The sequence below is a fragment of the Indicator indicator genome, chromosome 12, assembly GCF_027791375.1.
Source record: "Indicator indicator isolate 239-I01 chromosome 12, UM_Iind_1.1, whole genome shotgun sequence".
In the NCBI taxonomy this organism is placed as follows: domain Eukaryota; kingdom Metazoa; phylum Chordata; class Aves; order Piciformes; family Indicatoridae; genus Indicator; species Indicator indicator.
Genome location: NC_072021.1, coordinates 14,021,712 through 14,039,262, shown reverse-complemented (window position 1 = coordinate 14,039,262; position 17,551 = coordinate 14,021,712). Strand labels below are relative to the sequence as shown.

Sequence of the window (17,551 nt, the reverse complement as noted above, 5' to 3'; positions counted from 1 at the left end):
TCTTCATTCTTTGCACAGGCACTGCACACATAGACCAGAGAACCAAGGGGGCTCATCCTCATACTGAGCAATGACAGCAGCCAAAAATGAAAACACGCAGAAAATGATGTAGATAAAGAGAATTCATTTGTTACAAAGTCCCAGAAGTCACAGAGAATATGATGTTTGAGCTAAAATAAACCAGTCCTTCTACATCTCATGTTGGAGTAGCAGGTTAGACCTAAACTTTTGCCTTGCTTGCAGTGGACTGTCAGAAGTTGCTCTTTAACACCAGGCATCTTAACTTTTCCTTTTAGGCTTCTCTTTCAAAACAAAGATTTTTCCTTTTCATGGTTCAATTGGAAATTTACTGAAAGAAACTGTGGGACTTACCTTTGTGGTCTGGCAGCGTGATGTGAAAGTAACTTTTGCAAAAGGATCAGAAAGTCCAGAGCTGTCAGCTGCAATCAGCCCCCTCGCCTGGTACATGTGGGCTCTCAGCTGGAAGAGGTGTGGGGCTGTGTCATTGCAAAGAAAACAGTACTGTCAGCTTCATGGAAATGATACAGCATATAACAAAGAAGGGAAGGTTCATCTCCTGCTGTCCAACCAGGATCTGACAAGGGGAACTGCTGTTAATGCTGTCTAACTAAAGAAAAGAGCTGAGACTCTCAGAAGTTGTGTAAAACTTTTGTATTCACTTAAAATCAATGTTCAATCTAAGTCTCTACTGCAAGGTTGTTAACTGCCAGTTTTTATCTCCCATTACTGCTTTACCTACTAGGTGCTCAACACAGAAGCTCCATTGGGAGAACTGAGAGACTCTTCTTCATTACAAGTAGACATACCCATGGGAAGGGAACAGAAATTGAAGAGAACAGGTCCTTTCTTTCCCTGACATCTGCAAGTGGCAGTGGCAGGACTGATGACTGGGCAACAAAACTAGCTTTTTCTGATGAAAAAAATACTAAGCTTTGACCAGTTACTTTAAATAGAGGTTGTGCCTTCATCCAAATTAGAGCTCTTGGGGCCATGTCTCTTAATTGCTAATATAGAAAAGAAACAGTGCCTTACTTTTGTACAACAGGCAAGCAGATGAGGGCACCACATTGTGCCCTGAGCTGGTGTTAGATGGCAGTTCAGTCTCATATCCTACAGGCAAATTCTCCATGATGCTGTGAGCATAGCTGGCGGGTCCAAGCCATAGGAAGACATCCACCTTTGCCTGCACTGTCCAGCCCAGTGGGCGCTTGCCTGGTAACTGAAGAAAAAATCCACCCATCATCAATAAACTCAAGAAAGAGAGCTGGCTGGATGCTGAATTCTATCAAGTCTGAGTAAAATGAAGGAGCACTTACTGAGATGATACACTGATCAATGGTATTTCTCAACTACCAGTGGCCCTGAGACCCATTTTGCACAAGGAACATCCATGGTTCTTACAGAACAAATGAGTAGCTTGCTCAGTTGAAAGTCTATGCAAAATGGCATACTGCCTAATGTGCAGAAGTTTGTGCAGGATACCTAATAGCTGCAAGCAAAGTGCTAGCTGATACCCTACTATTCCTAGACACCAGCCTGTTTTCAATTCCATGCCATGTCTGGTCTCCAATACTTTGTCTTGTGTATTACTAAAAATATTACTCAGAAAGTATATTCCAGTATAAAATATTACTTATCTTGACAAACATTACTGTTAAATACTTCCTCTCCATTCCCACTTCATCTAACTCTGCTAAGCTCAGTGTTTAGTATTATCAGTTCCTAAGGCAATTCTTGATATGGAAGGGACTGGAGAGTTAATTATGGTATTTTATTGTCCATGCCAGCAAGTAGTCCTGTGCTTAGTAAGTACCTATGGCAACTATCAGGAACTTTGATCTTTTTATCTGCTTTTTATCTGTGTTTTGTGGGAGTGAAAAACCAGTAAAATGTCATTATAGGAAGTTACTATTGTCTTGTGTGTTTGGCCTTTTTCTGATGGCATAGTAACAATTACATGGTATAATATTCCACTACCAGGTACTACTAGTCACACTGGAGGAGTATATCCACTAAGCCTTTCTTTCACAATGAATACTTCCACAGTAATATTTTGGACATTGGACAAACCCAGGCACATTTTATATAGCAAACATAAATAATTATACATAGATTTCCTTTCTGAGTTTGTGTGTGCTGATCTTTTACCACTGTGTGCTGATCTCTTCCCAGCCTCTTCCCTGACTTTTATGTGCTGCATTCTGATGTTTTTGCTAGCAAAGAGGCTCTCTCTCTGCTATGTGTGTATACAGTTATAGATAAAAAGTGACGTATTCTTTCCACTACAAGTAATGAAAAAATTGATTATTCTTACACCAAAAGCCTGGCAATGATACAGTGCTTAAAGAAGGACAAGCATAAAATGTAAGAAGCAAACATTAATAGTTGGCAGATGCAAACATTTCCACATTTACATGTAACATTTACATGTTACAAAGATGAGCCTGTAAAACGCAATCACTGGAAGGAATTTGACTGCTGAATGCTCCCCAGGCATTACCTGTGTTAGCAGAGTGCCTCAGACTTACTTTCAGGAAATGGGTTTTAATCTTTGCACAGTCCTTGCCTCTCTGCTCTTTTGCTGGGGAATAGAGTATGTTTTTTGCTGGGATTCTTGCATATGCAACTCTCTTGTTGCTGCTGAGCATCCAGATGAACACATCAGGCACCGTATTCTGTGGCTGTTAAATGATGAGGAATATTTAACTAAAAATTATTTTTTTCTTTGAAATACCACCATTATTTTTTGTTAAAACACTTTCTACCAAGAGCTGATTCCTTCGCACCTCCTGTGGAGTGGCAGGTTTACACCTGGACGCATTCATTCAAGTGGAGACGTGAATTCAGATCAGAAAGCAGGCTGTCTCCAAACCACCAGGGCACATATGGACTGACTTTATTTACCAAAAAAATAAAAATAACGACACCCCCCCCAAAAAAAAAACCCAAAAAACACATAAACCAAACCAAACCCAAACTCCCTGTACTACACCCTCTCCACACCACATAGCCCAGTGTTTCCTGCCTGCTTCTGTTAACAGCTCCATTTAACACAAAACAAGACATCCAGCCTTGTCACTGGACAAGTCTGTTGTCCAGTCACTGAGCTGCTGCTGTTGGGGCTCTTTAGCATAGAGAAGAGAAGACTGAGGGGAGAGATCTCACCAATGCTTATAAATACTTCAAGGGTGGGTGTCAGGAGGATGAGACCACTCTTTATTCAGTGGTGCCCAGTGACAGGACAAGAGGTAGTGGGCACAAACTTGAACATAAGAAGTTCCACCTAAACATGAGGAGAAACTTCTTTACTTTGGGAGTGGCAGAGCACTGGAACAGTCTGTCCAGAGAGGTAGAGTCTCCATGTCTGGAGTCATTCAAAACTCACCTGAACCTGGACCTGCTCATGGCATGGGGGTTGGAACTAGATGATCCTTGAGGTCCCTTCCAACCCTGATAATTCTATGATTTATGATATCCAAAGGAGAACTCTTTGGGTAACCAGGCTAGGAGCTGTTATTCATGTGGGATTATGAAAATCAGACTCAAGCCCTGGATTTTAAATTTATCTCTGTTTCTGTGTGGATTACCTCATCAACCAAGAATCGAATTTTATCCAGGAAGCTCTGAGTCTCGCGCATCATTTCATCCAACGGCATCTTTTTCTGCTGCTGCTGAAGGATTCCCTTGGCATCACTGGACATTGCTTCCTGCAGTCAGGAAAGACAGCATGCATTTTTTTATGCATTATCAAGTAGCTTAAAATGGACACAGAAGACAAAAGTAGTCTTTTATTCAAGTTGAACAGAGAAGATTGAACCATCTGGTTCAAGGTGTCAAGTACCTACCTTTCTCACTACAGAAAACTAGCAAATCTTTGAAGCTGCATAACACAAAATGTAACTGTTCCCCATTTCTCTTTCTTTGTATTTATACTGCATGTGTGGATGTCCCAATAGACATTTGATTGCCACCTAGAATCATCATGCCTTGGTCCTGGTACAGGCCACAACAGAATTGTGTCACACACAGCAAATAAAGCTACTAAAGCTTAAGATGACCTCTACCCAGTTTGGTTTCTTCTCACAGGTTCTCTCGAGGAGATGACTAGGTTTGGGAGTACTTGGGAATATCAAATGCTGGACTTTACTGGTCTTGGAGTTCAGCCTCACCACAGTAATTAAATGCCTAACAGCAATGTTAATTTGGTGGTTTTCCACTAAACTCAGCATCATTCCATTTTAAGATACACGGAAAGGAAAAACCATCTCATTATTATAATGTGTTATTTATATTAAATATAAAGATATTCTGGATTATTTTAGGGTATCTCATAAGTCTTTAATAAGCACAATGGGGTTTATTTTAAAAGGTGCTCCTAGATACAATATTCATATTAATTACAAAGCATTAGAGTATGGTGCAATCAAGTAGAAATTAAAATGCATACAACCAGCATTCTTACAGTCAACACCATTACATCAATGCTTAGAGGAAAAACCACACATACCAGCTCTTGCTTGAACAGCATGAGTCTCTTTTTGTCCAAGGCAGTGTAGTTCAACCCTTTGGGCTTCTTCTCAGTGACAGTAATGAATGCCCTAGGGCACAAGAATAATAGGTTCTTTAAATGTGTTGTTTTTTCAAATGTGAACTGCTAAAACACATTGGAATGAAATGTTCTCTTCTGATGGAGTATGTGAACCAGAAGACAGAAATGCTGAAATTCTCTGAAATAAATATTAAGCACTTGTAAGATTAAAAAAAATAGAGTCCAAAAACTCTGCACCACATTTCAGGGTTAATAGCTAGAAATTAAGGTTCATCTCTACTTTAAGCCAAATCATGTCATCTGACCCCACTGAGTGATTTATCCCAGCATGTGCAGTATTTTATCTTAATCTTGTCCTTTTTTTACAGTATGTCTCTCACACACTTTATTAAGTCCTACTTATCCTATCTATGTTCTATTCTCAAAGTCCAGAAAACCAAAATAATACAATTATTGATCTAGGGTCAATACTGAATGCAGAAAATCATAAAAAACAGTTTCTCTGTATAAATAGAAACTGCAATTTGGAAAGTCCTTTGCTTTTATAGCAGAATAAATAAAAGATCTCATTTCTAAGTAAATTTACTGCCTTTTTTCTTCCCCTTCAATTTCCTAGTCTAGATTCAAATTTGTGGCAAATATATAAGGCTGATTTTCTGTATGTTTCTACTAAATGTAGTTACCTGCTTTGATTAATAAAATCCTTCAGAGTCATCCTCATTTTCTCCTCAGATGCAACCTCTGAAACTTTAATCAAGTCCTTCACTTGGTCTAATGATTCTTCCTGTGTAAAACATATAAAAATTCCTCAAGTAAAGGAGGGCACTTTGTCATTCTGCCATTCTGTATGACAACCAAGAATGAGAGAAGCCACTTTCTAACTTGACAGAACAGGACCTTTGATATATCACTAGACTTGAAGAGTGCAGAGGGAAGACTCCAGCATTATGATTTCTTTTGACCTTTCCACAGTCTCTCCCATTACCAGTCCAAGTTACTACTGGTTGGAGCAGCTTTGTTTTCTTTCTTCACCAAAGAAGTTCAGTCAGTGGGAAACATTCTCCACTAGATAGGAGTTCTTGGTTCTGTTTCCAGCCCTGCTGGTTAAATTTAGCAAGCTGCTGGAGTTAACTTACACTTTCTTAGGCACCTGAATCCATACACAAGGTTCATCACAATACCTACTGCTACCATTGAGAAATGGAGTCTCATAAACTGAAATAAATGGAGTCTCATAAACTAAAATAAATGGCTGGATTTCCAGCAAAACCTGCAGGTGTTCAGGTACAAACCTTTACCTCCATATAAATATTCAGATGTTTAAGTTCCAAATGCCTGAGTTTGAAACGTTTGCCTATATGCAAACCTTGCAACCTCTTACGACCTTGCAAGAATATGACTTCAGGGTTGCTGCACACAAGGTGTATAATGATAAATGAGGAAAGAATCAGACTCTTAATGTGAGGGCTCCAAATTAAAGTATTTAACATTAGAAGCCACATTTCAAAAACACCTAACCACTGCTTTCTTGAGTCTGTTGATAGTCAACTTTAAACAAGTGTATAGAAAACATCATTATGGAAAACCACTCTGCCTAGGGCATCACACTGACTGCCCATGAAACAATATGCCATTTTGTTTCTATCAATGTTTTTAGGAAAGCTATAACCAAAAAAGCGTCATTCAAAGTCTTCAGCATAAATACAGGTCAAACCATGGGGTCTGGGCAAGAATATATCAGAGGAAGAGCCATAATAAACTGAACTATTCTACATCTCATACTTCAATTGTTTGACTCTTCATATAAAGAATAAAATGTTTCTGAGTAAAGAATTGTGGACAGGAATACCTGACTAGGTCTAAGTGGGGAAAAAAAAAAAACCAAAACCAAGGAGCTGATATCAGCTACTCTTTCACAAAATGAATGCAAGTGGAAGAAACGTCGAAGGTCTGTTTTGAGGAACATAACTTCTCACTGCCAACCTCTCTTGAATACACAAGCCTGGGAGGATGGTTGTCACTTACCAGGTGATCTGCCATTTTCTCAAGAGTGTTGGAAAAGTACAAACGAAAAGTCTGGTTGCCCCAGTAGCTCTTGACACAGATACAGGGCTTCCTCTCCTCATAGGGCAGGTATTGGTAGTTCCTGTGAAATCAAGTATGGAGAAGATCATAAGTGAGAGAAGAGCTCATGGGAAGTGTGGGAAAGAAAAACCTTGGTGCTCTCTCACAGCACAGGAACTGAAGACATGACAGGATGTCATGCTCACACGTTCTAATCAATGACATCACTTATGCTACCTGTGAGATCTAAGCAAAGTAGCATGCAGATAAGCTCTGAAATATTAAGGGTGGGAAGCAACAAGGACTGATTGAAATCTGATCACCTCTTCGATAGCAATGGCTCCACACATTGCAGAGCAGGAGACTCACCACCGCATTACTTTAGCAAGATACTTCTCTTCAGAAGGAATAGCTAGTGGAGATTGACATTCCTTGGCAGAAGCTTATCTGCAGAACTCTGCTTAGCAAAAGTTGCTCATAACTCAATGATGCATCTGCTGCTCTCTCATTTCTCACTTTTTGTCTTAGGTCCAAGTTGTCATAATGACTCTTTTTGTAATGCTACTCTCTTTGGGTGTTCAGCTGTATTAACATAAACTGATTTATGTTGTAGGAACGCCTCTAACCCAGTGCCACCAATACATGCTCTGCAGCTGAGAGGAAACTATACCAGACAGCTGGTTTTGGTGTACACTCGTGTTGTGGTTTAGCCCCAGCTAACAACTAAATACAACCAGTTGCTCCAGGTGGGATGGGGGAGAGAATTGGATGATTAAAAGTTAGACAGCTAGTAGGTTGAAATAAAAACAGTTTAACAGTAAAGCAAAAATTGTGAGGAATAAGCAAAGCAAAACAAGGAATTCATTCACTACATCCCCTCAGCAGGCAGGTGTTCAGCCATCTCCAGGAAAGCAGGGCTCCATGTCCCATAATATCTACTTAGGAAGACAAAATACTGTCACTTTGAACATCCCTCCATCCCTTCCTCCTCCACAGCTTCATATTGCTGAGTATGGCATTCATATGTTATTCAATACAAACAATTATTATTGAATGTTATTGAATACAACCCAAGAGTTAACACATCCATGAGTTATCAACATTCATTTTGGTGGTTTCATAAAAGGGAAAAACAATTCAACTATCTCCTAATGCCGGAACATCTTAACCTGAAATTCAGAGAGATTGTGAGTCTTTTTATGGGCTTTACTTAGCAAACAATATAGCCATGAAATAACTTGCATGGAAGACTGAATTTTCATGTCTATTACTTCTCTATGTGAATTTGGGGTAGTCACTTTTCCAGTGTTATCTCATCCTTCTTATACATTTTTACCAAAATGTGGAAAAGTCCTGGTAATTTCATGGTGTCTGTGTTAGAAGTCTTGTTGCTCTGCCTTCTCCTTTAATAAATTAGTGGGTTTCATCTCCAAAATGGACTCTTGCTATTGTTTTCTATTGTTCATTTATGATTCTGAAATCAGAGTTTACTTAAAATATTGGATATCCCATAAGTACTGATTAGTACTTAAAACATCCAGTAATGAGATCACTAAGATGCCAATATGAGATGACAGTCATATAGTCATTAGTTGGTATCTGTAGTTGGATAAACTGTTGTAGATAGCACAAGAGGGATAGAAAGAAGCAGCAATTTACATCAGCTTGAGCAGACAACTTTGTTAATATTGGAGTGAGCCAAGAAGCAAATAGCAGATTTAAAGAACGATTCATTCTTTGGCAGTGGTTCGTTAAATGTAAATTCTGCTTAGGGGAAAAACTAAAAGTCCCACAGCCTCTCTCTCAGGGAGAACAATAACTCAGCATGTACCCAAATCTGCAGTCCTGTTAACGAGGAGAGGCAACTATCTTTCTGTTAAACATTGGTATTTTCCCTTTCACTTTATTTGCTGCAGAAACAAACAAACAAAAAACCCTCTATGACAGTATTTTTCTTCTTGTTTACTTCCACTAGCTCTTCTTTAATCTGGCTAAGCCGCTGATCTTAAAAAAGAATAAAAGTACTTTTTTAGTTTAGGAAGGTCCAGAAATCAAGCAGATCCAGGTTGATATTTCCCACCTTATCCTTATATTTCCCACCTTATCCTTATATTATCCAAGCTGTATATTGCTTGGCAGTGCCCGGCCTTCTAAAGAATGAGGTTCTATCTAGTTTTGTCATCCAAGCAATGCCAGGGATTGTTCTACTTACCCAAGCAACAAAGAAACGATTTCTTTTTATCAGCAGCCTTGAGATGAAGTAAACTTTCACACTTCTGTTAAACAAGGCCATGCATGTTTTCATCCATTGCTGCATTCTTTTTTTCAAGAGCTATTTCCTCTGTTACTACTTACCATTTAAGTTTCCATCAATAATTATTAGCTCTGGAAAGTTCTGGGAAGCTGACCTTGTCTTGACCTGATTTCAATATCTCTGCTTCAGGACGTAATCACTAGGTGGATGTTGCTTGTAATCAGATATGGGACCCCACACCAGCACAGAAGATGTTACACTTTCCTATAGCTTTCCAATGTATGGTTGTTATAAGACAGCCTTTCAGAAACACCAAAAGTTCAAGAGTCCATAAGGCCAAGATCAGAAGATGAGTGTAATTCACTTCAGTGGAGCCTACAAAACGTACTGCTGTGAAAGATGTAATTGAGAGTTTGAAAGCCTGAGTTCCACACAACCTGTTCATTGCTGCCAGGAAGCCAGAGTTCTGCATGGTAAGGTTTTGAAGCACAGATCCTCACCTGTTCCCACCTGTGATCAGTGGCTTCTCAGGGGGTGTGGTGGATATCAGGGGTACTCCAAGATCATAAGAAATTTCATCCTCCCCCTCATGCAGTAGGCTTTCTTCTGCTTCTTCATCATGTTTCTTCTTTTTGCTTCCAGCTCCTGCTGACACTCCATCAGTGATATTTCCAAAGTTACCTAGAGACAAAAGGTTACAAGTGAAGAGATGATAGGCTTAGAGGTTATAAACCTAAATTAGGTTTCAAAAAAGAGAAAGACCAGTCACATTAGTATAAAATGTTTGTCCTCTCCTGATTGTTAGCTGTTCTGGCTATACCACAGTTTGGAAAGGTCCTGACAGGGTATGTTGATCCCAGGACAGTGCTTCCTTACATGCCCTTACCTACAGAGAGCTAGTATACTATACCCACCACTAAGCAATGCAAGCCTCTGGTTGCTGGCCCTAAGGATCTTCTGTTTTAACTAGAGAAATTCAGAAGAAAAACCAAAAGTGCTGGTGATATTTCTATACCCAAGAGCCCCACTGCATGTTTGATTTACATAGCAAATTTAGGTCTTCTTTACAACATATGGATGATGATTTTGAAGTCTGGTCTCAGAAGTGTTAAAGCTTATTTTCAGACAAGCAATTTGGCATAGTAGGGTTGCAGAGTTAGTCACAACAATGGTTTGAGGCCCTTCAAGCCTAACATCAGACAAGCCTGCTAATGTGACAATCATCTTCTCTGATGGGATTTTGCCTTAAAGGAAATTATCAGCACTGGGAAAGAGGTGCATCCATCAGACTTGTAATTATAGATTTTATTAGAGACAAGCAGAAAACATTTCCTGCAGGAGAAGGATGTGCTCAGTCACCCCATACAACATCCTGATCTGGACTTTTGGTTCAGCCTTTCATGTAAATAACTGCCATTTTCAAATCTGGATCCAAATTTTAACTGTAGCTGGCAGCTGGTAGATGTTCAGATCCAAAATTCAGACAAAAAGTGTAATTCTCAGCTCTGCTTTCCACTAATTTTCAGGAGGAATTATATCCCTCATTGATTGCCCTGTTTGCTACAGGTGTCTGACCCTGCACATGCAGCCTTACAGCTGAGCACACACACAAACACAACAATGGGAAGTGTCAGGGTGCACTTAGACTCTTAGTGGGGCTAGCACAGAGATAAGCAAACCTCTTCAAGAGAAATTAAACCTATTTGAGCTTCTCTCTTAAGGGAAATTTCTTCTTGCTTTGAAAATACTGAGTGTTTATGAAAATGTCTTCATTCTCTCTTTAGTCTGCTCCTGAGGACAATTCAGCTCCACTATGAGGAGGTCACTTATGCAGTACAGTCCTGCTTTACTCGGAGAGGACAGGACTTACCAGGAGAATCTTAGAGAATAAGCTGGTCTATGCATTGTGCTACCTGGCTGTATATCACCTGGATGCCACATTCACAGACTGACATGTAGCTCAGTGGGGTTGGCCAAGATGGTCCAAGTGGATCTTCCCTGCCAGGGACTAATTCCAGTGGGCACCACAGAATGAACTCTGCCGTGAAGCAAATTGAGTTTGGTCTCCCAAGAGATTAGGAGGCTAAATACTGGGTGAGTTGCTGTATATAGTGGTTGAGAGGATTTGTAGTAATACAGGGCACTTGTAGAGATAGCTAGGCATCAGTATGCCCAGTTTGACTGCTATCCAGAAAACCAATAATGAGGGTTTAGTTCAAATACACACACTACTCTGAAGATGACTCCTGAATCCTGAGATACAGCTGTCAATGGCACATAGCATCCTTGTGTTCCTGAGACTCCCTCTCTGCTTTGGAGAAGAGCTTAACACACTTACCAATAGAAACCTCAAAGGTTATTGGCTTATCCCCAACCTTCCTATCAATCATTGTGGCTTCAAAAAACGTCCCAAAGAGGAGGAATTCCTCAAATCTCTCTTCATATATCTATTGGAGAAGAAGGAGGCAGAAATTTTACATTTAATTAACCTTTTATTCTCTTTTACAACACAGAGGAGTACCTAGAAATCTCTAGTAGCTGTGTTACTGTCTTAGATCTATTGGATTGAGGTGGTCAGTGTGGCACAATTTGTAGGAATGAGTAATACTTCTTCTCTGAGAGACTGATATAATCAGGAAAAGAGGTAAGTTTAGGTGATTTTAGTCTTAATATTGTCCAGCTATATCACAACTGGTCACATAAGAGTCATTACTCCCTGCTTCATACTCTGCCTCATCAGTAGTCACTATTAAATAGTTTCAGCATCTTCATACACTCTTAGACCATCATTCAAACTATACATCTGTGATAGTTCAGGGGCAGTTCAAGGAGACTCTTTTAGTGCAACAGCAACAAAGTATCACCATCCTGACATAAGTCATTTACCAATGAATGTGGCAGTAGCCTTCCTTTGCACTGCAATAGTAAATGCTGCCACTGTAACACATCCAGGCAGAGAGGTGATTGCTCATCTCTGTCTCTCTTCAGGATAATTTAATGTACCACCCCTGCCTTTGTGCTGTCAAGACTCTGACCTTGCTCAAAGTGAAGAATTTGATACTCAGCTATCAGTGACACCAGCAAGTGACAATGATTTCCTGCATCAATGTTTTAGTGTGTGTGGGGGTGTTTCTCAGTGCAGAGGGATTAGTCCTCCGTTCTTCACCCTCTCTGACATCACACCCTGGAAAGCAGTAACCCAGTAACCCTGTTTTCAGCCTGCAGCAGAATTTGGAAGCACAGGAACTAAAACATCTCAGCACAGCAGCACACCCTGAAAAGTGTAACAACCTTTTTTAGAGTTTTAAGGCTCTGCTAGGCTTTGTTTAAAGCTACTGGAGACCCCACATCTGCTAGTCCCTGGGACATACTCTCACTTAAGGGTAGAGAGCTGACACTTCTAACACTCTTAGATCATTAACAAAACAAGCTATTAGACCCAAACCATGACTAAGACCAAAGGAGGTATATTTTTTGATGTGAGTTCTCCCCAAATTTACACTCTGACTGCCACAATCTTTCCAATGCAAACACTACTCATAGTATGCACACCAGTGTACTGAAGCCCATTAAGCAAGATCAGTACTAGCTCCTTTTGCAGCAGAGTAAGGCAACAAATAAAACATCAGTTGTATATTAATATTTGTTTTGCTGACTTCTACAAAGCAGAAACAGCTTTTGACATGGCTCATGATCTCTTCATTTTGAAAAACCTCTGCACAAGGCATAGGTCTTTAGTGGAAGGATTAGCAGCGTTATATACCAAAGCTAACAGCACAAACAGATTGCAGCTCCAGAGTGACTGCACCTTGATTATTCTCAGCGTGTACCCATAGTGTAAGGTGCTTAGTGAAGCTGAGACTCAGAGACTGTGGCACACACATCTATCTCCCATTATAACAAAAGCAAACTGTAAATATTTAATGTCTTCTTGCTACAGAAACAGGTCAATAAAGTTGGTGCTCTGAGGCTGGATAATTTGCCTCTACTGTCTCAGAGGCTCTAAAGACATTTTTTTCCTTATTTTTAATGTCTCCAGCTTCTACTTTTCTTTTAAGAGAGTTGTAATACAACTACTCTGTCTACTGTAGCATGAAATATTGCTGAATGTCAAAAACAAAATAATATTAAGTATCCTTGTATTATATTGATGTCTTTTAGTCATGCTGTACGTGAAACTGAGGCACAGTAGCTAGACAGAAGTCTTTATTACTACTATCCATAGTTATAGGCATTAGAGCAGGGTTTGTTCCTCTACCTAGAGTATTTAGCTAGCACCTAAGACCATTGAACCACACACAATAATGGATTTCTTTCTTATGAAGGAAAATCTACTTGGAAATAAATTTCTTCTCCTGTCACCTCTATTACAGCCTTCAGAGAAGAACTGATGGACAGAGTATATAAAGCAAGACCAGCACACAGATTTGCACAACTGGCTTTCAATTACCCATGCTTTATCTCTGCTAACATCCTCTTTGTCCTGCCCCTGCCAGCACTCGAGCCAGCAATACCAAGACACGGGCCAAGGAAGAGCACTTGTCAAGGCTAGGCCTCAAGACAAAAGAAAATTTCTCCTCTCCTATTTACTTGTAGAAATGGAGTCAAAAGAACAAGAGTTTGATCTAATAAAGGACATGAGTGCCCTAAACACTGAGCTGGGACTCCCACTATGAAAGTCAGAATTTTGATGAATGGCATTCTGAAATGGGAAGCAAATTAGTCATGAGAATATTTTTCTTCCTATTTATTGGGTAACAAAACACAGAGCTTGCATGTGCACCAATGTCCTGTTGCTCTCAGCTGGTGATGTGATGGTGCAGAGAATCAAAGCTCAGGTATTGGCTCAGGATCTGAGCCCTCATGCCCTGCCACAGCAGCACAACCTTTTCAAAGTATCACAGCACAGACCTTTCTATGATGTAATGCAGGACAGCAGGTGGAGTTAGGTAAAGTAACACGAATTAACACCATGTTGAGACTGTGCACATGATTTGCAGCTCCTCTCCTAAAGAGATTAGCAATCTAAAACTGCATTAACAATGCAAGATTAAAGGAGAGTGAAACAGGCTTAGCTGTGCATCTCAGCACTTGTACAAGTTCTCTGTCAGTGACTCCCTGCTGACTTTAATCAACAACTGATTTTCTTGAATGCAGAAAATCAGACTTTAAAATTACCAGCAGCCCCCACTGGCTCTCTGCCATTTAGCAGATATTACACCATACACCTTTCTAGTAGCAGCACATGGGTGCAGCTAGTGCAGAGGCAGTTTTGTGACAACCAAGTCCTACTTTTTACGAGTTATAGGAACACATTAATGCTTCACTTGTGCTACAATATTGTGAGAAGCTCCTAAGACTATGGAGGCTCAGAGAAGCTGTAGAGAGCACATAAGAACAGTGTTACATGTCTTGAACAAAACTACACATATCAGTGCCATCTCTGGAGGTTTAGGAACATGTGTCAATCAATACCTCAATATCATACTGACCTCTGAAGGCACATCAAATGGCTCCACTTCCACTTCAGTTGAGTTCATCTTATCTGAAGGAGAAGCTGACTTCCGATCCTCTCCTGCTTTCTCAGTTCTGTCTTTTCCTTTGGATGCTTTGAAGTCTTTATCTTTAGATGGCAATTTGATATCCTTGATAATACTTGAAAATTTCGACTCACGTGCTCCTCCTGAAAGTATCTCTACAGAAATCTCAATGAAGAGACGTCCCCTGAAGGAGACTCCTTCTCCAAAACCTTCGTTAAGCTCCTGGTAGTCATCTATGAGACTGTGGTTCCTGGGTGAGCCATAGAGATTAATCCAGGCAGGCCCAAAGGTAGGCAAAAACCCTGGAGATAAAGCACTTTAATGGCATTTTTGTTAGGTGTTAGCTCCTCAGTGTCTGCTTCAAGAAATCTTGCCTCTTGCATACTAAAAGCCAAACCTGGAGCCAATTGTATACATGAGGACTGCCTCATACAGAGCACTTTTTCAGGGCAGTTCTTAGGCACCCAAGATCCTCTCCCTCTACACAACCAGGGACCTTGTCAGCATGGAGCTTTCTCAGAAGGTGTTCATACTGCATGTGCTGGGACATGATGTCTACTGCACCTCTTATAAAAATTAACTTGCTTCTATAGACTGAGGGCTGTGACACAGCAGGAGTGGACTAAAGGCTTTCTCTACTTGTCTAAACTGTTCCCAAGACTGTGTCACCACTCAGCTTACATGATTTATCTTTTAGTTTCTGGTAAAGGACTCAGGAATTTGAATTGCCAGTTCTGGAGCTACTGTCCCTTACTTGAGCTGTGATAACTGACCATGTTACACACAGACCACTGAAAAGACTCCAGATAGTGAGCTTTACCTCACATGTGTGAGGATAAACATGCCAGTCCACGGTACCTCCTCGCGCTGTGACAGCACCCAGCTGAGCTTTGCCTAAATACTTTGCTCTTGCTGGGTAGATCAAAAACACAAGTCTACTCTGCCCATGATTTGCTCCCTGTGCTTTTGTTGCCCAACCAAAAATCACATGAACTATAAACTTACATAAGTCATCCCTAATGGATGTGCCACAGTCACAAAGAAGGTACCAAATTTGATAGCAGCCCTGTAACGAGAAAGGCAGTGGCAGACCACCATGCACAGAGCACAACATAATATAACTTCAAATTAGGTGAGAGGAGATCTCTGAAAACTAGCAAATACTATGGATGTTCATCTGAGCTCTAGGCATTCCTAAAATGGGATCAGCCAGTGCCCAGATCCCAAGCAAGTAGATTTTACTCTAAGGGCATATTCTGGAATAGATGTTTCACCTTTGTCACCATCTTGTTCATTTGATATTTTCTTCAAGTCAATGAAGTGGGTGGCTAAGGCCACATCGTTCATGCTGCCTTCATCCCAGACCTGGATTTTGACTCTCCGGCAGAGGGGAGGGAACATTTCCTTGAAGATAATCTGCTCATGCCATATTGGATCTGCACAGTTCTTTTGCACTGTTGTCCGACCCTGAAATGAAAGGCCAGCAAATTTATCCATAGAGGGCTGAGATTCTGGAGAATGGCAGTTAATACAATTTAAATTGCACTTAGCAACATCTCTTCAGTCATTCTTAAAGCATAAATAAATATATTATCTTGAAAGTAGTTCAGCTTTTCTATTAGCTCGTTCGTTTTCCCTCCATGTCTAATAAACGACCATATTATGGCCAAAGGGTTCACACCTGCAGACAGCAGAGCCTGGAATAAAATCTAATTCTTCAGGGCCCTTGTGTACAAAACAGATTTGTGAAGCCAGACTTTGGCCTTTCTGCTACAAATTGCTCATCTTCAAACAGCTTTTGAAATACCAAGGGGGTGGTAATGCAGTGCAGCTTTCCTCATAAAAGATTAAATTCATTACAGCTACCAGGCTGCATGTACCAATGGAATTACTTTGAATGAGTCCATTTCTCTAGTATAAAATATGATTGCTGTGGTTTATCTTCTAAGCATAAGCCTGCACGCTAGGTATGCAGAGCCCCCACAAAGATCCACCCTGGGCCAGGCTCACTCCATTCCCAGGGCCAGCACTTAATCACCAGCCTGTAGCATAACCAGTAGGGAAGAAGGGCTACATTCGTGATCAAAAGGAGTTCAATTACCATTTGACCTGCAAACATAACCACCACATATGGATCCACAAGGTCCTTACTGTCACCTATGAATGCTTTAGTGACATTGGCCATGATACTAGAGTTCATCTTTGGAAGTCCTTCAGCTTTGTAAATTCTCACATAAAATCTGGCCCACGGTCTTTCAGATGGAAAGCCTTTAGGGATCAAGAGGTTTCTGAAAGAAAAAGGACATCATTTCCTTAAAATTGACAACTCAGAAAAAGAAGCTATGCTTTTCCCAACAAAATTGTCATTTTGAGTTAGCTTGCATGCTAAGAAGACACAAAAGGGCATATAAATTTACTTCAGCATCCAAATCAAATGTTTTCTAATGACCATGAGAAAATCATGTAATGTTACATGGCAAACTTGTCTATGTGATATAGAACCAGGTTCTATAGTAGTAGAACCTGGTTGCTCAGATCCAGGTTGCTCAGGATCTTGTCCAGCAAATTCTGAATATCTTTAAGTGTGAAGATTCCTTACTGTCTCTGGGACCCTGTTACTTTTGATCACCTTTATGGTGAAAAATAAAAATCTTGTATCTGGTCTGAAATTCCTTTGTTCTAACCTGAGTCCAAAGACTCACAACCTTCTACTATATTCCTCTGAAAAGTCTCTGTCTCTACCTTCTTCATGTAGGATACCTCTTAACCTGCTCTTCTTAAGGCTCAGGAACCCAACCCTCTCCCTCCCATCCCCACACCCCTTTCCCTATAGACCATGTATTTCATCCCTCCATCATCTTGAAGGCCCTCCGTGGCCTTGATGCAGTATGTCAATATTGACCAGAAACATTGCTTGTGTACAATTTAAAAGTATGCTGGCAGCATATTTGGCCACCTTGAATGTCAAGTGCTAACACACTTGAATTTATCATGGAATCATAGAGTGCTTTGGGGTGGAAAGTATCTTTAAAAGTATCTAGTCCACCCCCCCTGCAGTGAGCAGGGGCATCTTTAACTGCATCAGGTTGCGCAGAGCCCTGTTCAACCTGACCTCGAATGTTT

At 40.4% G+C, this 17,551-nt stretch overlaps 1 protein-coding gene across 1 annotated transcript in view; it reads right to left on the bottom strand.

Annotated features, from left to right (window-relative positions):
• FER1L6 (fer-1 like family member 6) overlaps positions 1 to 17,551 on the bottom strand; it is a 55,102-nt gene that overhangs the window by 24,462 nt on the left and 13,089 nt on the right. Inside the window, exons 9-20 of the mRNA XM_054385349.1 lie at positions 16,530 to 16,716; positions 15,703 to 15,895; positions 14,381 to 14,730; positions 11,227 to 11,335; positions 9,389 to 9,569; positions 6,596 to 6,716; positions 5,254 to 5,354; positions 4,529 to 4,619; positions 3,609 to 3,728; positions 2,550 to 2,702; positions 1,054 to 1,240; positions 373 to 497 (exon numbers count right to left, since the gene is read on the bottom strand). Coding sequence (XP_054241324.1) covers positions 373 to 497; positions 1,054 to 1,240; positions 2,550 to 2,702; positions 3,609 to 3,728; positions 4,529 to 4,619; positions 5,254 to 5,354; positions 6,596 to 6,716; positions 9,389 to 9,569; positions 11,227 to 11,335; positions 14,381 to 14,730; positions 15,703 to 15,895; positions 16,530 to 16,716 — 1,918 coding nt within the window. The remainder of the gene's footprint in view (positions 1 to 372; positions 498 to 1,053; positions 1,241 to 2,549; positions 2,703 to 3,608; positions 3,729 to 4,528; positions 4,620 to 5,253; positions 5,355 to 6,595; positions 6,717 to 9,388; positions 9,570 to 11,226; positions 11,336 to 14,380; positions 14,731 to 15,702; positions 15,896 to 16,529; positions 16,717 to 17,551) is intronic.